Source organism: Amblyomma mixtum, chromosome 4 (genome assembly GCF_055824585.1).
Source record: "Amblyomma mixtum isolate Tamu chromosome 4, ASM5582458v1, whole genome shotgun sequence".
In the NCBI taxonomy this organism is placed as follows: Eukaryota; Metazoa; Arthropoda; class Arachnida; order Ixodida; family Ixodidae; genus Amblyomma; species Amblyomma mixtum.
Genome location: NC_143015.1, coordinates 119,718,388 through 119,745,594, shown reverse-complemented (window position 1 = coordinate 119,745,594; position 27,207 = coordinate 119,718,388). Strand labels below are relative to the sequence as shown.

At 48.1% G+C, this 27,207-nt stretch overlaps 2 protein-coding genes across 4 annotated transcripts in view; one reads left to right on the top strand and one right to left on the bottom strand.

Annotated features, from left to right (window-relative positions):
* The window catches only part of IFT46 (intraflagellar transport 46), a 34,882-nt gene extending 25,494 nt beyond the window's left edge, over positions 1–9,388 (bottom strand). Inside the window, exons 1-2 of one of the 3 annotated variants that reach the window (XM_089587900.1) lie at positions 9,193–9,388; positions 6,847–7,040 (exon numbers count right to left, since the gene is read on the bottom strand). In XM_089587900.1, the coding sequence (XP_089444026.1) occupies positions 6,847–7,040; positions 9,193–9,228 (230 nt within the window). In that variant the 5' untranslated portion in view covers positions 9,229–9,388. The other 2 variants (XM_089587902.1, XM_089587901.1) reach the window with 2 other exon arrangements.
* LOC149348075 (small G protein signaling modulator 3 homolog) overlaps positions 8,825–27,207 on the top strand; it is a 39,724-nt gene continuing 21,341 nt past the window's right edge. Inside the window, exons 1-7 of the mRNA XM_089587904.1 lie at positions 8,825–9,357; positions 13,693–13,880; positions 17,894–17,960; positions 19,472–19,605; positions 19,826–20,023; positions 21,348–21,482; positions 25,215–25,410. Of these exons, the coding sequence (XP_089444030.1) occupies positions 9,291–9,357; positions 13,693–13,880; positions 17,894–17,960; positions 19,472–19,605; positions 19,826–20,023; positions 21,348–21,482; positions 25,215–25,410 (985 nt within the window). The 5' untranslated portion in view covers positions 8,825–9,290. The remainder of the gene's footprint in view (positions 9,358–13,692; positions 13,881–17,893; positions 17,961–19,471; positions 19,606–19,825; positions 20,024–21,347; positions 21,483–25,214; positions 25,411–27,207) is intronic.

Below are 27,207 nucleotides of genomic sequence, written 5' to 3'. Positions count from 1 at the left end.
AGGAAATGTATCTGTCTCTCATATCTCGGTGTACACCTAAACCTCGCCGTAACGGGAAGGGAGGAAGCTGGGAGTGAACGAAGACACCGTAGTCACTAGACGCGCCTTTGTTCATTCCAAATCATCGAGCTGGCATGGCGAAGTGGTAGCGTGCTCGTCTCTCACTCCGGAGACCGGGGTTCGATTCTCAAGCTCGGAAAATTTCCTACTCTGTTTTATGTGTTTATCTGGTCTGACTAGAAGGGCTAATTGGTTAAGTCCCACTAACTATACGATCCCTTTAATTGGTTGCATGGTTAGTAGCCAAAGCGCAATTGGCCCCCTTTGAAATTCGCGCACTGTGACGTCACGACCGTTTCGACCAACTGAAAAGCGTGACATTTTCTGTCGACAAATTCTGCTTACAACGATGAGGCATTAAAGGCTTCCGCCTTAATACTGCAAGGTATAGAGTTTTTTTCGCGTTTGTCGTGGTATACACTCGAGGAGACACCATACCCTCTCGACCCTCGCCGCATTCATAGCGAAGTTTGTATACGACTGACACACATCCGCTTCATGTACTCCCTCGAGCAATGGCTAGCTACGCACCCCAATGCCTTACCCTAAGTGTGAACAAGAGCGCTGTCGCTGCTTTCCCGAAGCATACTCGCCTCGCCACCTCCACGAGTTGAGTCACTAAAATATCCGGCCTCATTAACGTCTAAAGACTACCCTGGCGGCCACACACCGAGCTAAACGAAAGGGGTTCGGGTATGTTACGCCGGCTTTGCAGTATCCGGTTAGTAATGCGGAGAGATGCGCTCCTAATAATTTGAATAGTTGGACCAATTTTGGAATTGGGATCTGTTCTGATCTCTGGCTTTGGATCCTGCTCACGGGATTTTTGGAGAGGGCCCCTCGGTCCGCAAGTTTGTGGTGAATAATGTGACCTTGAAGCCCGAATACCACGCCTGTTATCTATGTATACTTCAAACTCTTTGAATCACTCTTGCACCGCTCTCAGTTCATTTTTCGTCACCAGCCTTCCTCGCGTTTCGGCGTCCGTTGACTTCGTTTTCGCACCCCACCGGTTGCTTTTGTGAAAGACCTTCTTGATCAAGTTCATTAAACTTGCAACTAAATAAATCCTTCCAAGCGCTTCAAGCAGTGGGGCTTAGATCTGTTCAAGTTAGCTTTGATGTCATCTTTCCGAACAAAGCCAAACTTTTTCCGTACCGTATTCTCAACAGTTGTTAGAGAATCTTAACGCAGCGGACGCCTCATAATACAAAGAAAAGGTAGGCGTGGGAATGTTTGCTTGAACGGCCTGATTTCTTTCCCATCTGTCACGCAGTTTTGAAGCGAAAAGCTTCACTAGGCTCGTCAACACCTCGCTTCGCTTGAGCCAGACTACAGATTGGCCACAGCTGCGCATGCATGCGCGAAACCGAGTGACGTCACGCGGAGCGCAGGTGGCCGCTGCTGCTGCAGCCGTCGTCGCCGCCGCGCGCTGACTCCGTCGTCTGACCATAGAGAAAGATATTGGTAAAGAGCGGACACTCCCATAGGGCCCAGCGGCCCATTTGACTGCAGCGCACCAAGCGGGCGGAGTCTCATAACATCCGGTTTCGGTTTCAACGCGCGCAGTTTGAATGGCTGCATGCGCTGCGCCTCGCTGCCTGGGACGACTTCCGGTTCCGGTTTCAGGGGCGCGCGGTTTGAATGTTAGCATACCCCGCGCCCCGCTGCGCCGTTGGCAGCGTATAATTAAATAGATTTCGAGTGCTTTTGACCAGCCATGAACGCAGCTGCATCACAGCCTTTGCCAAATATTAGCACTCCACAAAAGACACCAGGTTTTGAGTGAAATGAGAACATTTATTTTGTGCAACATAAACAAAGCCGTGGGATGCGGAAGATGGTTCCTGGCCTCCTGCTCAAGGTGATCCTGTTGCGGCACCACAGCACACAGCAGGTGTTGCCGACGGGTGGCATCACCTGAAATATTCGCAAGTATGTTTATTCTCAGTCTCCTTATGTTGTAACTCTCTAAACAGTGAAAAGGTGCGAAAGCGGCGAGGGAACGAAATTACGAGCGGAGTAAACATATTTTTGCGAAACTCGCGTGCTGAACGTCGTTGCGCAAAGTACAATACACATACCGTACTACACGGCAGATACCAATCAGCTTTTTGCAAGCATTTCTACATTCCCCGACGTTATTGTCTACCTTCTAAAACCTAGGTGGACAGCAGAGTACGCGGTTTGTTCGAGAATATTTCGTACAAAGACGGCCACAACACGCGGACTACGAACCAGAAGTACACAATGTGTTAGGGGCACTGAGAAATACACGGGTGCAACGTATGTTTTAAGAAGCATAGAAAATTAAACTATCGACGCAACAGTTCTTGGTTTTCAAGCTCTTTAGAGTTTAGAAAGCCCGACGCGTTGCCTTTTTTTGCCGGTTTTCAAAAGCGCATCCCTGTGTTGTCAATGCACGGGCGAAATGTGCGTTTCCACGAGCGTAGATAACGGACTCTTTCACACGTACTACATACATACATACGTACTACAAGAGTAAGGTTTTTGAGCTTTTCGTGCGTCATCTTTTTTTTCCACCAGTCTTGAAAACTACGGTCCCGTACTTGCTGCGCGGGAACGGTCGTCTTCGCCGTTCGCCCACTTTCAAAAAAGTACATTTTAACCTTACACCGACAAATGTCACCCATAAGAAGTTACATATTGTCGGGGGCCATACAAAAACGTGACGTCCCGAGAAAGCGCGAAACCAAGCAAAACTAACCGCTAGGCACAGCGCGTCGGGCCACAGGCCGTGGGCAGGTTTTTTTTTTTGTTTCTACGCACCGACCGGCGAGGCTGCATCATGCAGCATCATTCCTCCCGCCGCTCCCGCCACGGCGCAGCATGACACAGCGTGCGCGCGCCCTTCACAACTGCGCCGGCGTACTAAGCTAGAGTGCTCGAAATGCAGCGTAATTTTGCATAAAGTGCTTGAAATGTAGCCTACTTTTGCAAAAACAAAACATTCCTTCCTTGACGTTGTCACAAACTGCAAGAATGCCGTGAACAACAGCCGGCTGGCCACAGAGCGAGCGCGCCGCTTCACGAACTGCAGACAGGCAACGGCGGCCGGCGCGGCCGCCTAAATTGCATGCAATACAGCGTACTTCCACAAATAAACATTTCTCACCTTGCCGCCGTCATAAACAGGAGGCGTTCTGCGTCGAAGGGCAAGAGAGACGAAAAAAATTGCGGTCTGCCCGCACGAACAAATACGCCGCACGCTTTCACGCGCACAAAACAGCCCCCACGACGCTCCGTTGTCTGCCACTCGGATGGGTCTGAGCCGCCGCGCCGGCTACCCACCCGCGCGCGCGCGCGCGCGCGTTTAGAGACTGGTGGCGCCATCCTGGAGTTGGAAGATTATCTAGTGGAGGAGGAGGATTGCGCGTCATTTCCTGGGGCCAGATTTCGCCGAGTGTCCGCTCTTTACCAATATCTTTCTCTATGGTCTGACCTTTCGCCGCCGCCGCCGCGCGCTACTGCGCATGTGCGTCGCCGCTTCTCCTCCTCGCCACTGTTTTACCCTTCGCCGCTGCCGCGCGGTCGCCGCCGCCGTCCCAAGAGGAGGAGGATTTATTTATTTATTTATTTATTTATTTATTTATTTATTTATTTATACAATACTGCAGGCCGTTAATGCCCAAGCAGGAGTGGGATAAACATACAGAGAACTCCGACGACCAGCAGAAGACGACGCCAACAGCAGAATTCAGTAGAAGCGATACCGAACATTAAAATAAAGGTTCTTTCGCAAGGCGTTGCGAGAACGCGTGAGCGGCGGCGGCGGCCATGGAAGAGGCGGCCATCCTCGCCAACGTTTGACCTGTCGCCGCAGCCGTGCGCAGTGCACATTTGAAAGGACGGGTATATAAGGCGCGCTTGCCCATAGAACAGGCGCAGACACTCGCCATGGAAGGAGCTCTAGGAGAAGAAGCAACAGTCGGACGGCGCAGAAACACCGATCCAGAAGTGGTAGCTTAGGAGTTGGTCGAAAAGCAGCGAGAGCTTTTCGCTTCGAGATATCCAGGCTTAACCTTAGCTAAGCCACAGCCAATCTTTTGGCGGTAGTAACTCTCTTTACTCCGTGGCAGTCACACTATGTATATATGCTCGTCCCTCGCTGAGTCTCCCGCCTCAATTCGCTGCACATCTGCGTCTTGAACATGGGTGCCTGGTCACAGTCGGGTGAGTTTAAATGAGGTTGCTGACAGAGCTCCCTTCGCGGTCATCCTCCCGGCTGTGTTACGTCTTTTTAGCCATCCCGAGATTACGAACATCTCCAGTATCCCAGGAGCAGGAAATTTTGCCGATCAGGACAGGTGAGGTAGCGCTGCCACGGCTGCCACGTGTTTCACCTAGTATGTTCTGCAATTATTTAATACAGGCCTTTTTCTACATAGTATATTCAGCGGTGTAGCGTATCAGAAGAGGTGCTAACTAGCAGGCTGGTTAACCAATATTGAATAGTTAACTTTTAAACTATTTCTATCTCCTTATTTATTGACAGGCTCAATTGTAGAGCACCGTAAGTTACAGCCATATCAGGTTCTTGAATTTTGAAAGCACAGTTACCATCGGCGCTTTACCTGCGAGCTTTTCGAAAGTTCGTGTATTATGGCGCGTTATGGCCAAAATTTGTTGGGCCACGAAGGTAACCGCGTTTTCGAAATTCTAAAAACTAGCTTGGATATCATTTACGGTTGGCAACACGTTTCTCAATAAATACAATAAATAAGGAGACTAACAGTAATAATCAAAAAGTTAACTGCTCAGTACGAGTTGACGAGGCTACTGGTGTTCTGATGCGCTGCCGCGATGACTACGCTATGCGGAAAAAAGAGCTCTTCTACGCCCCCCCCCCCCCCAAAAAAAAAAAAAACTGTTTTAGAAAAACTTCAGAACATTTTAAGTGACACACCCGGGTAAGGACCCTTGCAGCAGACTGGCCTAGACTTGAGCTGTCCCATTGTGCTGTCATTTGCTTGGGTCACTGGATTGTTTTGTTCCACCGTTCAGATTATGGGGGTTTTTCTTGTGATAACGCTCAAAGGGCTAGAAGCAGTTGTCGCTCTCTAGCACCAGCGTGACAGCCCTAGCAGTCAGAGCTGTGACCCCCAACCCGCGGTGCGGTGAGTCGCAACCACGGCGGGTTCGGGCCAGAGGGGACAAACACGAGTATGCTACTCGGAGGAGCGTTTATTGCTCCCGAGCAATACAGTGCAGCAGCAACAATACAACCGCCGTAACGAGGGCGAGTGTTCCGCTCGCGTACGGGGGTGAAAAACACAAAGGGCAGAACGCACGCAAAAATGTGGGGGAAGAAGGTTCCGCTCACCTCGCGTGGTTCCTCGCTCACGGCCCGCGGCGGTCAAGTCACACACGGTGGCCGGGCGATAAGGGCAGCGGTCTCCGTGGCAGATCTCTGATCCGTGCGTGTGCACGGCTCCCGCCAGAAGACGAGCGAGCCTCGGGAGAAACGCGTCTCCTCCCGGGCTGTGGAGAGGAGGTCTCTCCGTTGTAAGAGAGGAAAGAGGGAAAGTCTCCGCGGCGGCATCGCGGCGGGGAGCGAAAGGAAGCGGGGGTGGCGAGAGTGCCCTCCCTCGCAAAACCTCCCGAACGGCGCGCTCATAGCATCGCGTGATAATTACGCGCGGCCGTTACAATGGGGCAGGGGATTCATGTGTATCCCCACAAGATATAGTGCCTGTTCAGAATTTCTTACTCATCCGCTGCCATGTTCAACCTTACAATATTTCCATCTCTATTGAATTCAGATCATCCCCTTATTTTGAATAGCCCCGCCCTGGTTTACCGCGCGTGTGATGTTTTTATTTCAATCCCTTTCATTCCTTTCAAGCACTTATAGTGGGCATTCCCCGCACTTAGCCGTTGTCCGTCCGTTTGTCTGTCTGTTTGAAGCTACTGGGTTGTGGGCAACATGTCCAGGTAGTGTGCATACACCTAGCAACCTGCCCAGCGAGGCAGCACCTGTCATAGCAAAGGAGTGGCGCTCCACAGCACCAGTACTCCCAGGAATGCAAAGCTGAGAATGAACAATATATAACCCTATCACGCCATATCATTTTCTCCCCACGGAAAGCTTCGGGTCATCAGTCCCGATGGCTTAGTGCGGGTATTTTTCTCTTTGGATCAACAACAACGACTGAAGCATGCGACTTTCTCAGAACTCGCGTACGCACATGATGTGCATGACTAAATTTCTTCTTTTAGTCGAATGCTTTCCTCGATCGGTTCGAAAAAAGGCCGCATTGATGCTATCCCAGGAAAAAAGCATTAATGCACGACAAAGGCAGAGGAGGTGGACTATCGGTAAATACGAAGCTGTCGGTCGGAACATTCACGAGCTTCTCCGCCACGTGAATGTCGATGCAGGCAGATGCAGCGGAGACGGGCAGAAATCATTTACGTGATCATTGTTTCCCTTCTTGTTCCCGGCCCGTGGGCCCACGTCATACCCAGCAATTCCGCATTTCTTCAATGAGAAGTTGTTTATGAGTGCGACTTTCTTTCCGCATATGGTCAGGTTGCACCGTAACAACCAATTGATATATCCGCAGACCATTCCTGGGGACGCTTGCAGTTTTCTGCTGTCAAAAAGGCACACCAGTCAATGAGGGCGCTGCATGGGCAAATTATGGAAGCAAGATTTTGCCGCGCATCAGATGGTTGGGGACCGTTCTCACAAATACGTTCATAACAGTAATATTCCGCTGTAGTCTCGCAATTAAAAGTAATGTCCAAGAAGGCAGTACTTGCCCGTCCACGGTGACCAGAGGCTCATCTTCGTCTTCGTCCTCTTCATCTTCCTGGTCGTCGTCCTCTTCGTCTGTCTGTCGCTGGGCCGCTCCTTCCTCGGACGAGCTCGCCATCAGTCCCTGGACCGCCTCGGGCTTGGCCTGCTTCCGGAACGGGTTCAGCATGGACGCCAGCAAGCCCGGCTTACCTCCGCCCTGCGCGGAGCGATCCTCATACTCAGTTCACCAGCCCGGCCGCTACAGCTGCCACTGACCCAACCGGCGGGCTCGTCGTGATCATTAACACAACTACAGAACCGCCAAGCCTGCGCGACATATAAAATGTGTGTTATCCCGGCACAATGGCAGATGGCCCCCAAGGGGGGGGGGGGGGGGGGGGGGGGGGGGGCATATCTGCCTTTGTTCACCCTCTCCGTTTTTTTGTTACTGTTGGCCAGGTTGGCCTGCCCTAGACGGGCAGTCGCATATGCCCGTCTTCCTTCGCACGGAGAAACTTTGGCAAAGTATATTACCGATTATAAGTCGACCCTCTTTGGGCAAAAAAAAGTTAGGCCCTGAAATTAGTCGACGCTGCCCGCGAAAGGAACGGTAAGTAAGGAACGGAAAGGAACGGTAAGGTAAGTACGGAACCTTGAGGGTCCATTTACGCACAATGAGTCTCTCTCTGGCGGTCGAGAAGAGACGTAAGCAGAGCGCAACCTCCAACCGCTGACTTCGCCGGGGTGATGTTGACGCATGTGCTGCTCCAGCGCAAACGGAAAGATTCGCCAAAGCTCGTTTAGGAATTCGGCTCCATGTTCCCCTTTCATTCAAGGTCAACCGCAAAGGAAGCTAAAAGCATTTGATGCGTAAAACTTCTCTCTGGTTAATATAGTGGTATAAGCATAGCGGGAAGGCTCACAGCAGACCTGCTGAACGTGCTAAACCCGAAGACATTGTTGTCACTTCCAGGAAAAGGGGCGATGAAATGTCCTGCCTCTTCACACCCTTGGTTATGACGAAATACAGTTGGAAGCGCGTGCAACACACTTTATTGACGGACTGCTGTGTTCCCCAGCCGCTGGCTGCACTGAAAAAGAACAGCGGTTATTTGGTCTTCATTCGTAGTCGTAGTTTACATTACCAGGGTTGCCGAATTCCGTAGAATTAAGCTGCATGTGTTGTTCGAACGCTTCGAACGTAAGGACTGTTCAAAAGGCCCCAGTTTCTCACGTAGGGCAGGAGCGCGGAGAATGAGCTGCAAAATATATCTATTTTTGCGTAGTTAACACCCGCCTTTCCAACATTTTCTGGGATACCTGCAAGCACGGAGGAAATTCCACGCAGCAATATCGGTGAATAGGCGAAAATCGTAACTGGTCAAAGTGGTTTAAGGAACAATTTCCCAGTTGATTCCAGTTGCTTCCAGTTGGCTCCCAGCTGAATTCCAGTTGCATCCAACTGGTATCCAACTGGAATCAACTGGGAAATTGTTCCTTAAACCACTTTGACCAGTTGCGATTTTCGCCTGTTTACCAATCCCTCAGTTACCAAGCGTAACTGAAGTTTTTCGCTCGTATGACCAGGCTTAACCAGAGTTAAGCCACTGCCTAATTTTTTTCAATCAAATTTTCAATCAAGCAAAGGACTTGCCGAAATCCATTGATATTTGCCTCCACCGAAATCCGTTGATACTTTTCTCCACCAAAATCAGCCAGCGCTTATGCATGTGTGCACCTGTATATATGTGCAAATCGAGGAAGCCTTACCTTCGTCGCTGCTTGCGATTCCTCTTTTGGCATAGCTGATACCGATCGGATCACAAAAAGGGACAGTTGTTCCTCAAACAACAGCGAAAATTTTCGCGCTACAACCGCGCTTCCAGCTCGTAAACATCCCTGTCGCCTAGGCAACAGTCGACAGGCGCACGGGCATCCTTACCGTGACGTCAGGTCGGCTGCTCGGGGAAGAACTTGGAAATGGTGGTGCTTTGCAACATCGTCGAGTTTGGCGGTTAAACGTAAGAAATACAAAATGTCTGAAGTGATAGAGTGGGTCTGTTTAATCTCAATAACAGTTTCTTGACAAGAAATATGCTGCACAGCACGAACATGGCGTCTCAACCACATATGCCTGTTGACGCGCGTTGACGCCACGGCTGACGCGCTTAACGGGAACGTGGGTGGCGTTGTCCGTGCCCTGCCACATCTTGGGATTCCGAAAGCCAGCAAACTCAGCCGCCAACCCCTAGCGCCTCGGACATGTCTGACATATGTGTAGTGAAACTACGGGCTGTTCGCGTACATCGACCGTGAAAAAGACGCGTTTGGCGTCTAGAATCTGAAACAAAACATTCTCAGAATCTTACCGGTGCGTCAGTGAAGCCGGCAGAGGGAAGATGCATTGACCGGAACCATCCCCGGACACGTTATACAAGCGCTGCTGATCGAAAGCTCCTCCGGAATAATGGATTTCGCAAGGTCTGTTTTTGGGGGTAACTCCACCGAAGGCTACAGCCGAAAAAACACAGAAGGTAAGTATACATTGGACAAGTTTATCTCATGCTGCCAAGCGAAATATTACGGGCGACCGCTCTGTCGGGCGCATAGTAGTTTCTGTGATCGGCGACAACGGTACATTCTCTGATGTTTGTGTGATCAGACTAAATGGCGGAAAATTGATTTTGCTGTAATGAGCCGTAAACACTTATGGGTCGAGGTTGTATCTACTAGCCTCTGCGAGGCAGATTATAAGCATCGCACGCGATAGATACCGTCCGCGCGCCGCTCTTGAAAGGCGGCGGTCGCTTCTGTTTTAGAATACCTAGTGCGCTAAAGTCGTTTAAGACTTGGACCAGCTTTTGGCGTACCGTAAGGTCACTTATCCAGTTTTTTAAGAACCTTTTGAGTTTTTCTTTTCGTCTTTTTTTTTAATGCGTAGGCGTATCTCGAGACGCGCTTCAGGTCCTTAATAAAAATTATCAATGGTCCCTTAGAATTCTGCGTGGTTCACCCCAATATTTATCGTGTGATTGAAGCGCCTGCCGGATTAACCTGAAAAAAAAAAAAAAAAAACGTCGCTGACGCGTTATAATATGTTTATATATTTGAGGTATAATACATGCTGCTTATTAATTATAATTGTGCTTACGTAATTGTGTTACGATCTGGGCACAGCGAGAATATGTTATATAACCTAGTACACAGCGGATACTGCGAGCTCTTTAGTTAATTTATGGTCTCTGTAATCTATAACACAGCAACTGAACCCTCAGTATCCCAGAAAGCTTGGAGCATTTTATTCATTGAGGTTTGTTTGTCCTGTGGGGAAGAGTGATCTTTGAGACGCTTTCAGATCTGAATGTGACTGCATGTTTACACTGTTTCTTAGTGTGTGACATTGCATTAACGAAGCGAATTCAGCATAGCTTACAATATCAGTCAAAAGGCAATGTCACAAGCAATGGTTTGGGAGATTTCCAGGAGCCTTCTGTGAAAAGTTTATGCCTCAGTAGTTGCCTTTTGGTCTCTGCGCTGAGACGTTTTTATGCACATTCTTGAACATGTACGTGTGTGGGTAACTTGTCATTTGTGAGGAGATTTAAGATTGTCATGCAATTAATGTCTGGAAATTGTGAAACTGTACTGCAAGTCAGAAGGCGGGGTCGATGACCGTTAAAGAAATACAGACCAGGTGAGGAGGAAGGGCTACTTAGCTGGCATTTAATACTAGAAAATCTGGGGGCTGTTCTCTTCTTTCATCATTACCCCGCCGCGGTGGCTCAGTGATTACGGCGCTGGGCCGTTGGCCCGAAAGACGCGGGTTCGATCCCGGCAGTGGCGGCTGAATTTTGATGAAGGCTAAATTCTAGAGGCCCGTGTACTGTGCGATGCCAGTGCACGTTAAAGAACCCCAGGTGGTCGAAATTTCCGGAGCCCTTCACTGCGGCGTCCCTCATAGCCTAAGTCGCTTTGGGACGTTAAACCCCAATAAACCAACCAATCTTCCTTCATTACTCCCTGCTATATTTCTACATCTTAGCTGGCAGTCTAGGCTGCTTCTATACCTGACTAGTCTGGAATGGGTTAAAGATTAAGAATGGTTCCATGAGGATCGTTATGGCCCTCATAACTAGGCTATGCTTAGGGCTTAGATAAAGAAAGGTTGGTTTAGACAGACGCGCACAAATTGTGGTGAGCACTGAACTCAGGTGGTCTCTATTTTCAAGAAAAGCCTTAGAGCTTGTTCGTAGTCATTTGCTTTCAAATAGGCACAGGGCAGAATGACAAAGAGGGTGCACAGCAGTAGTCTTGTCCAAGATGACACATGTGCAGTGTGTGGCAAAGCTGTAGAGAACATCTTGCTCTAGAATGGGGCGGTATCTATCGGGATGTCGATGCAAGGCACAGTCACTCTCCCTAGGGTCCCTGGAAATACTTGCATTTCTAGAAATACAAGTCCCCTAGAAATACTTCTAGGGGACCCTACTCTCCCCGAGGCCCTAGGGTTTAGTGATAGCAATGGTCGTGAGAATGAGTGCTTTGGAAGTTAGCAAAATTATTTGGAAGATTGGTGCTCAAAAGCAGGTTTACAAGGTCAGGATTAAGAGTTGTGTTTATGATGATGATGAATTTTTATGGTGAAAGGGCTTCTGTGGCCAAAGAGTGTCCAAACGTTGATTGCATTCACTGCCATGGCGCTCTTCTTGATCACTCGAACGAAGTGTGTCATGCCTTAGAGTGGTGCAGACACCAGTTTGTGTGCGTGTTTTCGTCTTTCTGTACAATTATGGCATTTACCTACAAGTGGAAAATAACTTAGAATTGGATTTCCTCTGTCGTGCTGTCACACTTTTGGTTTCCACTGCCAAATAATAGCTTTGACATCAATGTTTAGTATAGGTCACATGAGGCATGAGAAAACCGCATTAAAACTACTGCTTTATTTGTTCTAATTCACTGCAGTGCTGTGACGCTACAGCCATTGTTCAGTGGTTGAAATTAAAATTGAAACTGGAGCATACAATTACAAATTATTTAGCAGTCCAAGGCAAATACCATGTGGTGATCCATGTATATTGATATATCATGCATGATTTATCATGCATTATATATCATACATTATCATGATATATCATGCAAAGAAGTGAGGACGCTGAAGAAGAAATTTGGCATCTTCGCGCTGAAGCGCCACATTCTGCTCGACCTGCCTATGTAAATAGCCTTGTAAATAGAACCTGTAACAATGTGTATAAAGCCTCCTATTCTGCAGATGTAAGCTCGTTCAGCAGAACCCTCGAAAGCTGTGCTCACGACCCTTATGAGCATGCCAAGATTGCCCAGAAAGATTGTTTGTCCTTCCGTATGGTTCATTATGCAGTTTCAATGGAGACCAATATCTCATGTCAGGACTCAACACTGGTCTCAGGGTCTCAGTTGTGCCATATTTGACTCATTCCTGTCAAAAGCCCCGCCGCGGTGGCTCAGTGGTTACGGCGCTCGGCTGCTGACCTGAAAGACGCGGGTTCGATCCCGGCCGCGGCGGCTGAATTTCTTGAAGGCGAAATTCTAGAAGCCTGTGTGCTGTGCGATGTCAGTGCACGTTAAAGAACCACAGGTGGTCGAAATTTCCGGAGCCCTTCACTACGGCGTCTCTCATAGCCTCAGTCGCTTTGGGACGTTAAACCCCATAAACCAAACCAAACCAAACCATTCCTGTCAAAAGACATTGTTATGTGGAGAAATCAGTTCATTTTAAAGACTACAATATAGCACTCATCCTTGCAAAACAAACAAAACAAAATTCGCACTGACCAGAGTTGTGTCGCAGCTACCGTAAAATGTGGGGGCATCCTATTGTTTGCACTAATTCAATATGCTTGGCTTGAAATTATTCTACAGGAAATTTTGCACATTTTGGTACTTTATCTTAGTGCCTGCATATCTGCACATTGTGCCTTTTATATTCGGATTAGATTTTAGTTAGGATGCGTGGACACATGTACTATCGGGGACAAAAGTGGTATACTCCGTGCGGCGGGAGCCGGAGCAACGAAAAACTGCGTTGCAACGCCATCTACAGGCGGAATCTGGGATCGAGACAGCCAATATGTGACCTTTAATGTCAGCAGGCATGTCGCTTGGCTCGTTTCAGTGTTTCGTGCCTTAGCTCGTCAAAATGCCGTAGTTTTCCGTTGCTCCGGCTCCCGCCACGTGGAGTATACCACTTTTGTCCCCGATAGTACATGCAGTGCTTGAAGAAAGTGTAACAAAAACATGGAAATTAATGAAAAGGGCTGTAATGGAAAATGACGGGCGTAGCGTTAAGAGACGGGAACAGAGCAGAGTGGGTCATGGGACAAACACAAGTCAAAGAAGATTGGTTGGTTTATTGGTTTATTGGGGTTTAACGTCCCAAAGCGACTCAGGCTATGAGGGACGCCGTAGTGAAGGGCTCCGGAAATTTCGACCCCCTGGGGTTCTTTGCCGTGCACTGACATCGCACAGTACACGGGCCTCTAGAATTTCGCCTTCATCAAAATTCAGCCGCCGCAGCCGGGATCGAACCCGCGTCTTTCGGGTCAGCAGCCGAGCGCCATAACCACTGAGCCACCGTGGCGGGGCTGAGTCAAAGAAGAAGAAGTGAGGATGTGCAGGGCATATGTAATGTGAAGGCAACATAACTGTTGGTCCCAGTAACAGAGCGCATTCCAAGAGAGGGCAGACGTAGCAGGGGGCGTCAGAGGGTTAGCTGGGTGGATGAGATTAGGAAGCTTGTGGGAATAAAATCGTCCAGTTGTCACAGGACAGGGCGGCCTTTGTCCTGCAGTGGCCTTTTGTGATGGTGATGTACAACTGTGACCATGCAGTGGAGACACTGTCTGAGGATGACGACGATGTGCGCTGCGGTGGGAGCGACTGCGGAGCCGGTGACTCGGTGAGCGCCAACCTGTTTGGCGGTGGCTTGGCGCAGGGCTACAGCCCCGCACCTGGCGGTCCTTTTTCGGCTCTCACTCCATCCATGTGGCCACAGGACCTCCTCGCCTCCCTGGCTCAGGTGGGATAAGCCATTGGCGAAACCACAACTAGAATCTAGCAGGGCTTTGCTATACAAAGAAGTTACTTAAGGTGCAATTTAAAAAAATTGTGTGGGGAAACAAAAGAAAGATGCTTTTTAGGCACCATAGACATTAATGGAGTGCAGACATGGAATTTTTGATTGTATGTTTTCTTCTTTTCTATAACGTCGTTTATTATTATTGCGAAAGCAATACTAGTTGCACTTTTAGCCCGTCGCGTAGCGAGGCCGGTAGCTACCAAATTAGCATATTGGATTGGATTGGATTGGATTGTATAACCGATGCATCACCACAAGTCTAACCACAAGCACCACCACCAGCTACACTACCAGCTGTACCATGGCGTAGGTACGGATATTGCTTTCGCAATTACCCGGCTTAACCAAGCTAAGCCACAGCCGTTATTTATTTATTTATTTATTTACAGATACCTTACAGGCCTACAGGGAGGCATTGTGTTAGGGGGAGCAATAAATATGTACAACAGTAGCTATAAAAAACCAAAAATGCATAGGAACAAGCACTGTTACGTTCTAAAAGCTCATTACAAATTATCACGACTGTACAAAATACATGCAGAAAAGTATTGGATCAAAAAAATTAAAATATAAATAAGACTTAATAGTAACGGGAAAAAAAAAAGAACATGAGCAAATACACAGGAAGGCAAATGGGCTGATAAACAGGGTGTGACCAAAAAAAAAAGGCGTGACGGGCAAAGAAGAAAACGTGCTAGGTGTTATCGATATAATGTTTGACCAGATGATTATGAAACGTGCCGTTGTTGCGCTGCTATGCAATGCAGTTTGGAAGATCATTCCATAGACATATAGCACGTGGGAGCAGAGAAAAGTTAAAGGCGTGAGTACTGCCATAAATGCGTGTTTATAATACATGAACTCGACAGATTGTGGGTAAAGTTGATCGTTTGAGAGAAAGGGCGACTTCTGAGGAGCAAAGCTATACTCTCTTCCTCGATGCCTTAGTGTTGGCTCAAGTGCAGCGCTCCCATGCGGCGCTGATAGTTTGTGTTAGCTGTGCCACGTCTGATGACTGAGGTAGTGGTGCGGGATTAAATAAAGATCAGTTCATTTTGGGTTGACGGCTCAGTTACTTGTCATGCTCCTTGGTGTTTCATGGGCATCAGGGCCTATACTTCGTCTCACAAGATGTTTGCAGCACTACGCAAGGTAGAGCTCTCTCGTCCAATCAGGACTGCAGAAACGCAGAAAATAGTCCCTCGAATATTTGAGGAGTGTATGACTATTAATCAAAGCAATAAGCATTGCAACTAAAAACATGGTTTGGACAGGTATATTTAAATGGTAGGGAGTGTTTCAATCACTGGTGAAATTGCCAGACAAAGCCCGTACGGACACAGCTCTGCGGAGGCCTGCTGTGCTGTAGTGATGCGTCGCCACTTTCCAACATGGCGTCGGTCGAGTCTGTTGTGTCTCCTGTGTGCTCTACACCGACAGTGCGCTCTTTCCCCAAGCAGGCGAAGCAGGTGGCTTCGCGACAACAGAGGAACTGATCAGGACAGGTTGCGACAAAAAAAAAAAAAAAAAGTGGGGCTAGTCCCTTTGGAATGGGCGTCCGCCTGTCCAAAAGCAAATCAAAAAAAGAATAAAAAGACATCAAGCGCCACCTGCTAGAGGTAGAAAGAAGCCACCTGGAGATCAGGTGTATCGAACCACAGGCTCGTAGGAACACACTAATGTAGTGCGCGCCATCCTGATTGGATGAGAGAGCTCTACCTTTCGTAGTGCTGCAAACATCTTGTGAGACGGAGTATAGGCTTTGCCCGGCCATCCGCGCTTGTGTCAGGAGCACTTTTTTTTTCGCTTTTCCCCAAAAAGTGGACTCGACTTCTGTTGGGTTCATGTAAACGTAGCATATGATGCGCAAGACGTAGTAAACATAATGGCACATGTAATTCATCTGCGCCCGATAAATAATCTGTAATTTCTTCTCTCATGTTGTTTCAGCTAACCTCAGGTCACATGGGGTGCAAAAGACTCCTGCTTTTGTTTCAATACACTTTTACACCAGCCAGTCCCCGGAGCCTCGTGTGACCTCAAGTCCAGTTTCATGTCACAGTCAGCTTTTGAAACTGGAAAGAAGTTCACTTGTAAATTATGTGTTTAGCAGGCGCAGGTGAATTACGACTTGTGTTTACTAATCGCCTTGAACATCATTACAAAGAAAAAACATGCAACCAAGATCTGATGTCGGCAGTGGACTTCAAGCACTTGCCACTCTGTCGCTGCTGTGATTCAGCAGTTGAGTCTTGGCTAGATACAGGTGTTTCATCCACTAACCTTGAACGTAGTAAATCTCTAGTTCTTAATCTGTGCACACCAGGGGAGAATGGCTGTGGTTCTTACGTTATGGGGTTGTAGGAAACAAAAACTGATAGAGGCTTAACGTAGTTAAACTACCCCAACAAAAAATTGATAGGGGCTTAACGTAGTTAAACCGATTAAACCTGCAAAAGCAGGTGTTCATTCTTCAATTGGAGGGGGCACTTAAACTCTGCCTTAGCCGCCGCGGTGGCTCAGTGGTTATGGTGCTCGGCTGCTGACCCAAAAGACTCGGGTTCGATCCCGGCCGCGGCGGTTGAATTTCTTTGGAGGAGAAAATCTAGAGGCCCATGTACTGTGCGATGTCAGTGCACGTTAAAGAACCCCAGGTGGTCGAAATTTCCGGAGCCCTCCACTACGGCTTCTCTCATAGCCTTAGTCGCTTTGGGATGTTAAACCCCATAAACCAAACCAAACCTAAACTCCGCCTTAGGGGTATGGCATGATATCTTTAGTGGGTCAATGCCCATATAGGCTGAATTGGTCATTCTCGACTTAACATTCATAGATGGCAGCGGGTCCTCATATACCACTACCAGCGCAGTGGCGCAGCGATTAAGCGATGTCCCACTGCACTGGCAGGTGGCTGTTTCCATCACAGCCACCTGTTGAGATTTTGCGACCCATGTTGCTCTTCCCGAGCAACCTCTCGTGCAGATGGCACGACGCTCATGAGAAGCAAACACAGTCAGCCACCACCACTGACGCAGTCGCTCTTTGGATGTTACTACCTCCCTGGCCGGCACGACGCCATCATGAGCTGTGAAACCCAGCGCCTGTGCGAGGGTGGTGCCCTCTGGGTGTGTAGGCGGCAGCGGCGCGGCGCCATCTGTTAGAGCGAAGCTGAAGCGGTTGCTAGGCAACGGCGACTTAAAGGTGCAGTGAAGAGGAATCTGAACTCATCTTTTTGCCGCGGGAACTCAATCTGCATGTTCTGAGCATTCTTAGAAACGTCGATTTATTGCCCTATGTGGCCGCTTTCCCTAATTAAATCGAATTAAAAGTCCGGCTCTCGCCTTTTTTTTTAATTCTCCCCATATGGTGGGCGGAGTCGACCAACGCGTGGAGTGTCTTTCACCCAGTCCCGTGGCGGCTTGCCGCTCTGCCATCGGCGGAGTAATACGTAGTAGTCCGTAGTAGCAAATAGTCCGCGCGTATTTTTATTTCTGCGGGCTTATTTTGCATCTATACTATCTGTGAATGAAACTATTTATTCACGGAAACCTAAAAAACAAAATAAAGCGAAAGCAAAGCCTCCACAGAGCTGGCTGAAAGGCACTCCACGCGTCGGTCGACTCCGCCCACCATACGGGGAGAATTCAAAAAATAAAGGCGGGAGCCGGACGTTAATTCGTTTTAATTAGGGAAATTGGCCCCACAGGGCAATAAGTCGGAGTTTCTAAGAATGCTCGGAATGTTTAGATTGAGTTCCCGCGGCAAAAAGACGAGTTCAAATTCCTCTTCAGTGCACCTTTAAGGTTGTTTGGTAGCCGCACCACCACGAGCATACGCGACGAGCCGAGCTGGGCTCCAGTAGTGTTGCTTTTGCAAGCAGCATAGCTGTTCCACCTTGATCTGGGGGTGACTATTAGACATCCTGCTTTGTCTTTTTTTTTTTTTCCTTCCAGCCTGAGGACACAGGCTGCCACCATGACTGCCGCTTTGACGAGTTTGGCTTCAGGATCGAGGACGAAGGTGAGGAGACTCATTGTGGGGCTTTGCGTATTTCAGCAGGTGCCGAATCAGACTTGAATGCAAAAATGTTAACCAAGGGAGGAGATGTAGTTCACTATCACTTTCAGAACGTGGCTATTGCACTTTAGGAGTGATAACACCGCAAGTATCTCTGCTCCAAAGTGGCTGTTTGGGCTTGTTGGTCAGCGATCATGCATTCTTTGTGATCATGTAGTGCGCAAAGAATGCGCGCTGCATTATTTAACCACGATCTCTTCTCTACCCACTAAAATCTCGTCATTTTGGTGGTTGTGTTTCAGCTCTCCCATTTGCATTGCGTCTTTTGAAAGTTACCTTGGCTGGAACCAATATGTTCCATATGCTGCATCTGTTACATAGGTGTCCTCAGGTAGCGTGCTTTTTATACAGGGTGTTTTATGCAACTTGAACCCCGGCTTAAAAAAAAAAAGCAGTATGCCACATATGAAACTAACGAAATATTGTTTGCTTTCATATGCTGCATATGAGATCACTTTTTAAGTTTGGCCTGTTTAGTTCGTTACCTAGGATTAATTGTGCAAACGTGATAATATTAATCTTAGGTTAAGCACCTTTCGTTACATTTTAGAGGAGCACAGAAGTGGCTGATCCAGTTTTTCTGTATCAACATACTTTTTGCATGGTCCGTTTTCCCGGCATTTAAAAAAAGCCCATGAAATACGAAAAAAATTATGTGACTTGTGCTTCTGTATTGTAGTGTTTTCAGCCGTGTTTCGAACGAGCGACACATGTTTGCTGCCTGTGCCAAAGCGGGCAGCTACAATAGCTAGCTTAAATTCAGCTAGGTCATGCTTACTGTTTCCCAGAAACTGCAGCTGTCCAATGTGTAGGCATGTGCGAATAGTTTTTGGTTCGAAGCAAGTTCAAGGCGAATAGTAATTTCCTTCGAATAATTTCGAAGTGAATATATCGAATACATCTGGCACAAAAGTGGTTGAACGCAAACGGGCATTTTCAGAATCATGCATTTTTCTAACACACATCACATGGCCATTACATGAAAAAGAAAAGAGAGAAACTTTGTCGCACTCATTGAAGCTGTGTCAACTTCTTGCAGAAATGGCCATTGGAAATGGGGGGAGCTGACCTATGTGTGATGCCAACGTATCCGATAGGTGTAAGACCTAAAAGTGGGGCCCCCAACTGCTGTTGCAGATTTCGATTACCAAACATTCGGATCGAATATCCAATACTTTACTATTCAACCAAATGTTCGAAATTATATAATATTCCCACATGCCTACCATTGTGTTCGAGAGTACTCAGGCAAAGGCCTGTTCGTTTATTGTGCATGGTGCACGCATAATGCTCTGCATTGCATTCACAGCGCAAACTAGTAGTTTCCTTAAAATTAGAGCAAAGTTTCATGAGGCTTTTTCCACTGCAGCATCTGTCATCAGTGTGTTCTTGTTCTGGTTTGCCGGTAAGTGATTCGAAATGCATGAAGTTAGGCTGTTTCCCTCGTGCTGCAGATGGGCCGGAACAGACTAGCCGTGGTGTGGACAGCGAGGAGCCATTCCAGGAGAACCCCCAGCACAGGCTCCAGTGGATAGCGTACCTGGAATTCACGCACAACAATGAGGTCGGGGACCTCACCTGGGATAAGGTGTGCAACTCTTTGTCTGGTCACGGGCCCTGCGGTTTTGAATTGTGTCAACTGCGGTTAAGCGGGGAAAAGGTATTCCCCAATACAAGCCCCACAGGCCGAAGGTTAGATGTGCATAGTTTTCCCTTGGTTACTCTGCTGTAGCCATGTTAATCGTACTGGAAGCAGAAAGAGCCAGTCCGAGTGGCTGCCTGCTCCAGGGGTGTTTTGGTGACGCCAGGTGGAGCCACACCTGCCGCACACGCCCAAGCTACGAGGGCTGTTATGCGAAGGGGGCATCCCTCACTCCCTGCGGCCCCAGCTGTGGATGCACCTGTCGGGGGCGGCCCGCAAGAAGCGCCAAGCGGGTCTCACCTACCGGGAGGTGGTGCGGGCCAGCGCCAACGACCACCTGCTCACCGCCAAGCAGATTGAAAAGGTGTGTGCACTCTCCATGACAACCCTTGAGATTTCATGCCTATGCTTAGCTGTGAGGTTTCAATAGTTGAACTGTAAACTAAAAAAAAATTTGTTCTGCTAGACCTTCAGTGGCTCGTGGGAAACTTGATGCTTGTTCTGTGAGGTATCTACTCAACTGTTAGGGGAAATAAACTTTTTATCACCTCATTGTAGCGGTTTTAATGTTCTAGCTGCTTGGAAAAAAAAAACTGCAGAGATCTACCTACAGAGAATGGTTTTCTCTCAGCCTATGTCATGTCATGGTTCACTTTCTTCTCTGCATCAGTACATTAGTGAGGAAACTAAGGGTGTAGCTCACACCTGGACTGTTGAGACTTTTCCTCTCAAATGCATTTGTTTCAGCCCGAAACAGTTTCTTCACTTCATGTTCTACTCCAGAGTAGCTGCTTTGCAATTTGATCTCTGCTGTGTAGCGTTAATTGCCTTTGAATTTATCTGTGCTGATCAGTGCTCAGAGAAAGACTGGTTTTCAGCAGTAGTAGTTTACTGTCTGTAAGGAGTTGCTCTAGCAGCTTATATACTCATGCTCTGCAGCATGGTAGTTTTTTCTTAGCGCTTATCCCCAACAAACGTTCTCTTTCCATTGTATCACATCATCAGCATTGACCACATGTATGACTTCCGGATGCTACGTTTGTTTTATTTTTCTAATAGTTCTTACAAGGCCCTTATTACAGAAACAGCGTCCTTAAAAACTAAACATACCTCTGCTAATACCCGCAGCTTGGATACTTGGTTTGTTCCTCATTTTAGGACTAATTATAAACTCCAAACACTGCAACACAATCTTCCGCATGTACTCAACAAATATAAACATACCACAAATTTCAGATTCAAACAACTGCGATGGTATTTTGTTGATATGTGATGTATTTTTTTTTTGCACTCATTATGTACTTCTGATTCTCTAGGTGCACTATGATCTACACAGGCAATTTCGTGCATTTCTCTAAAATTTTGATCATTTCATACAACTTGATGTGTATATTCGGCTTTAATATATGTATATTTCATTGTAAGTGTATTTCATTGTTGGTATTGTATACTGTGTACTTTTGTTCTCCTTTTGTTGTATCTTTCTTATGTTTATTGTGATAACCTTATATGTCGAAGCCACTGTATCTAACGGTTTTCCGGGCCCAGTCAAGCTGCGAAAGCAGCTTTTTGCCTGGAAATCCTTCCAGTTGTTCTGGAAAAATAGATTCAATTCAATTCGATTCAATTAAATTTCTGCCCAGTGGTTGAAGTGCTTTCAGTGCGTCAGCTGTGTTGTTGCAATGCAGGACCTGCTGCGTACCATGCCGAGCAATGCATGCTTCTCACATGCAACCAGCACAGGCATCCCACGATTGCGGCGTGTCCTCCGGGGTCTGGCCTGGCTCTACCCTGACATTGGATACTGCCAGGGGACCAGCATGGTGGGTTCCTTTTTGTGCCTGTACGGGCTGAAGACAGTTTTGCACACTGTGGCCTAGTCTAACAGCCAAACAAAGCATTATATCAAGTATAACAGTGGGCAATCGCAACACTCTCAGCTTTACCGTGTGTTCTATGGTAAAGCTAAACGCTTGCAACAGTGCTGTTATAGCACGTTATTGGTTATAACAGTTATAAATCTGGTCACCAAGAGCCACCCTTAAGAACTAAAAACACGGGAACACTACAACCACCCCCGCCAAACCATGCTTAAAATGCTAAATGCATGCACAGTGATAAAGACTGAGCTCCATGTACGCGAAAAAGTAAGCGACGCGACGAGGTAGCGCGGCAACGACGGCTGGCTGTCGCTCCGTCGTCCACCGGCCAAGCTCCACGCGTTGCGACAGCGCGAACGCGAAATGGAGACGACGATCAGTGTTGCTGGCATAATACACCGCATAGCTGTTTGCGCCTATAACAAGAGTCACATTATTTGCAAGGATTAAAATTTTGGGCAGAAAAATGCCAAATAAAATGTGTTTACAGCTTTGTCATTGCATGTCGTTTTCACGAGCGCCGCCATGTTGCCCGAACGTGGGGCGCATTTTCCTCCATGGTGGTGCGCACACCTGTTTGAACCTCGCGCGCTTTCTGACGTCAAAAGACGCATACTCGCTAAGCCTAGCAGCACAGTAAACACAAGCAATCCTAAAATCTGGAGTGTTTTATCGCTAAAATTTTGTGGTTGAGGCAAGTTCAGACAAAGCGAAAGCTTCATGCGCATTTAGTTTGCCGTGAACGTGGGGCACAGCGTAGCGACAACGACGAATCGGTGGTGAAGCAAGAGGCCAAGAGGCCCGGCAAGAGGCCCGGCAGTGACGTACGCTGCCGGATTAGCTGCTATTGGCTAATCGCGTGAGCAACTTCCGGTCGACGAGCGAAATTTTCTGTGAGTGCAGATCTGAGCGACACGACAAGCGACACGGGCATTTCGCTTCGCGCGATGTCGTCGCTCGTCGCTTGCCGCTTGCCGCTGTCGCGTTCGCGTGAGTTTTCGCATACATGGAGTTCAGCCTTAATGAAAAGAGTATATGACCACTCATTCACAGATGCTGCATCGGGGATGCTCGCATCCATCGCAACGCAGATGAGGATAAAGGATTAGGGATCATCAGTTGTTTTAAAATAGAAAATAAAGTTGCACAGTGCATGCCACTGTCCCACATTGGGGAAATGGGGTGGAAGCAAGACTGGCCGGGCCAAAGAAAGAGGAGAAGAGATACACAGTAGAGCAAGCACTTGTAACCAGACAGTGCTGGGTGAAACGCAGGAACCCACCAGGAGCGGGCAGCTAAATTTTCATCATTGGGCGCATTTGTCTTTCAGTCCCGGACTGTCCGAGACTACTTGCGGACTCGAGTCCGGTATTTGTTTTTCTCGGGCAGCCCGAAAGCTCCGCCCACCATCGCGCATCGCCATAGCAACGCATTTGTTTTTCGCCAGTGGCAGTCCGCGGGCTACTTGGGGCTGCAGGGAAGGCAGCAGACGACAGCTGCGCACCGCGCTGGCAGCCATATTGTGTTAGACTCCGTGTGCATTTTGTGTACTTTTCGTGTTCCTGGAGGTCGATATCATGCGTTAAACCTTCACATGAGCTCCGTAGCTCCTCTCTGAGCCATTTTGAGACTTTTTGTTCTTGTACCTTCGTTTATTTTCTTGAAATCCACCGCACACGGACGCGCATTCGGAGCTGCGAGCGCGTATTGTTTGCTCGTGTCGTCAAGAGGTTCTTGTTCGCTTGTTTTGCCACATGCTGTCTGCGCGCTTATCTGAAAGCATCGCAGGTGAACCACTCGTATACTGGAGCAGCTATAGCGCTTGCTGTCAACATTTTTGCGAAGTCTTTCGTCTATCTGCCTATCCGCAACGAGTTGGGCCACTTTGTGCGAACTTTGCCGCAAGCAGTAGCGGCGAGCATACCTCCGAAGCTGAGTTCTGTAATGCACCGACTCAGTATCATGATCGAGCGCACGGCGTTGCTTCGGCGTCGTGGTGGCCGTGGCTTGTGTCGTCTGCTAGCAGATGACAGCGTCCTTGTACGGTAACCGAGGGGGAGCCCAGCTCTGGCGGCGAGTTCGCAAGCAGCCTATGGCAAGTAGGTCATGTGACCATGACGCTGTTTCCTGTCAGACCTGTCAGAGCGGAAGCCGAGATCTGTCAGCAAGTAGTCCGGGACTGGAAAAACAAATGCGCCCATTGAGGAACTGGTAGACCATCCTCCCCTATTCTTCGCTAACTTGGCCGTGTCCCCCTCTGCGTGGGTTGCATGTGTCCTAAGGGCATCACTGCACATGCCACGAGCGTCATGCATACTCTCAGTAAATCAGTGCAGTGCACGCGTGTTGGCAGCATGGTTTTTTACCTTGTCTACCATCACACTTAGGATTTCCCATCAAAAGCAGGCAGGCAAGCTCCCGCCCATGCAGCAAAGACAGTTGTTTGGTCATCAGTGAGCAGCGATGATGGTGGCAACTCGGGTCCTGAAGAATGCTTGCAAGCTTATGATGTAGTCAGGACAAATTACGCCTTCACTGACTAGGTGATCAATGCAGCTGCTGTCACCGGTGCAGACTTGACAGCAAACAGAGAACCTATGCAAGTTGTGTCGTATCATGAGGCCTTAGAACAATTGAACCCTTTTGGGACTTTCATGTCATAAAATGCTTTGAGGTTTGTCATGTTTCGTTGTATTGTTTTGGGGCACAACCTGGTTATGACAATCATTGGTTACAATAATGGTATTTCCTTGGCACTTATATACCAATAAACCCGTGTAAGTACAGCACTTGTGCAGCCCTTGTATGGGATGTGTGAAAAAAAAAACTAAAGAAAACACACCATTCTGAGAATGAGTGGCATTTATTCTACATTCAGTCGTCGCCTGCGGAGTATTCCGACTTCGAGCTGGTGCTGTGCTCCGGTTATAGTGAACCAGAATACTCTGGCTCTGGTGCATGCTCACCCCACAGGAAGTCGCGCAGCATGTCCGCTGTCAACACGTAGCGGTTGTTCCGAACTTTAGTGACATAGTAGAGCAGCTCTTCCTCCAGTTCGGGAAACTTGCACGGCTTGCCTTGGGAAGTGCGCTTTTTGCAGCTTGTGTTCCTCAAAGCATCCTTTTGGTTGCACCATCATGGGATGCACTTCTCGCCCCCTTTAACTTTCTTGCCCGCCGCATGCTTGCCTTGTTCGAGAGCAAACTCCCAGCCGTGTAGCTATTAAAGTGCTTGCCCACTGTGCTAAAATCGCAATGTTTGGCGGCGGCAGCACACGAAAGCCACAACTACAGTGAACCGCAACGCCACCACAACCCCCGTGCGGTCGTGCCTTCGATAGCCCCAAAAAGCTGGAGCTGGTGATACTGATAATGATGTGGATAGCAAGTGCTCGTGGCGGAGGAAAAAGTTGATGATGATGATGGTGATGACCTACGACCTCAGGCGCCATCCGTGGGCGGCAACTGGAAGCTCCTGTGCGCGTGCCCTTAAGCGGATATTTTTATATATATATATATATATATTTCCTTCGGGAAAACAGGGTGCGACCCGCACACGGGTGCGGTTCTTACATGCGTTTATACAGTATTCACTTGTGCAGTCTAACTGTCGAAAAAAGGATGTTCTCGGACAGGTGTGAGAGAACGTAAAGGGTTGTTTGCATGGGGAGCGCAGATAGCGGCGAGCCTGCTGCTGTTCCTGGAAGAGGAGGATGCCTTCTGGATGCTGTGCACCATTGTGGAGGACCTGCTGCCGGCCTCTTACTACTCGAGCACCCTGGCCGGGGTGCAGGCCGACCAGCGTGTCCTCCGAGCCCTGGTCACCGCCTGCCTGCCCGACCTGGACGCACTCCTGCGGGAGCACGACATTGGTTCTCTTCTTCTTCTCTCTGCAATCTTGCTGCATCAGAGCATGTTATTAAGGCGGAAGCCTTTAATGCCTCATCGTTGTAAGCAGGAGTTGTCGACAGGAATGTCACGCTTTTCAATTGGTCGAAACGGTCGTGACATCACAGTGCGTGAATTTCAAACGGGGCCAGTCGTATTTTGGCTAGTAACCATGCAACCAATTAAAGGGATCGTATAGTGATGCTCCAAGTAAGTGGGAATGAGTTTAGTTAGCTGCTTAATTACCCAATTAGCCGAATTAACCTTTCTACTCAGGCAAGATAAATAAATAAAACCGAGTACGAAATTGGTCGAGTTTGGGAATCGAACCCTACCACTCCGCCATGCCAGCTCGATGGTTTGGAATGAACAAAGGCGCGTCTAGTGAATAAGGTGTGTCCATTCACTCCCATCTTCCTCCCTTCCCATTACAGCGAGCTTCAAGTGTCCACCGAGGTATGGGAAACAGATACATTTCCTTTCCTCAAAAACCAATTTACTGACGAGCAAGGCGCAGAACCGAACGGGCGATGGCATTCTACGGACTCCCTGGCAGCGTTGCAAGACGCTGTCTCATTTCACTCCTAGAAGCGAAGCTTAACATTTTAACCGCACATCAGTGATACAAGAAGCAACACCGCGCTTAAGGCTTTCGCCTCACCGCACTTTAGGTCAACAAAGTGCCCCCTGAATTTTTGCCTATGTGAATATGGATGTGTTTGCTGGGACCCACACACATCCGAGTGTGTAGGCAAATTAGAGAAAGTTCAGAATAGGGCTGTTAGATTTGTTGTGGGTAACTATAATCGGCAAGTTAGTATGACGGAAAGCAAACAAAAACTTAACTGGCAAGAGTTGAAGGACCGTAGAAGGTACAGGGTTGGTCAAAAGTTCCCAGGCCATAGGGTCTACTGTTCTTCAGTATGTCCTGACACTTAAGATACCGATGACGCTATCAAGGTAGTCACATGTTAGAACAATACTTCTTGTACCCGTACAGGTACGCTGAGCTTTGTAGGTGTCGTAACTGCCTGACTATACTGCTCAAAAGCAGACCCTGTGGCCTGGCAACTTTTGACTGACCGTGTACTTCAGACTGAAATTTTTTCATGAGATTTATTATTCGAAAACTGGCATAAACCGCGAACAATATATCCAGGCACCTCATTAGATCTCAAAGCGACTGCATTGGATCACTGTGTGGCACCGGCCATTCAGTCCTCTTTGAACTGCCCCTGTTACTGGGCCTCTCATTATGACATCAGTGCTCTGGGTACATAAAAAGAAAAAAGGGATGGCTGTGACAACACCTGGCTTATATTGTGTTTGCATTGCAGTCCTGTTTGCTTTGACTGCGAAATCACACTATTGTGTTAATAATATTAATGAAGGAAGTTAAAAAAAAATTACGCATAGTTTCCAAGTAATCTTCAACAAAGGACCGTGTTCCTAACAGCCAGATAATCACTAGAAGAAGCAGCGCAAAAAGACGAGCACGAACACAGAAGCTGGCAGGACAGGCGGCGAACTATACCGGCAAGTTATTGAGAGCAACGAGCAGCTTTTTAAATGCCAGCCAGGACCCGTGTGACACCAGAAAAACAGTAAAAGCAAACAAAGCAAAGAAATATTCATATCAAGACACCATCCATCAATAGCCTAATCAAAGGTTTGGCATGTGCACAGCAAAAATGACACATGCAGCAGGCCCACTGAGCTGAAACCGAGTAAACAGAAAACTGAAAATGGGCAAAATTAAAAGCCAGACCAGTTTCATAAAC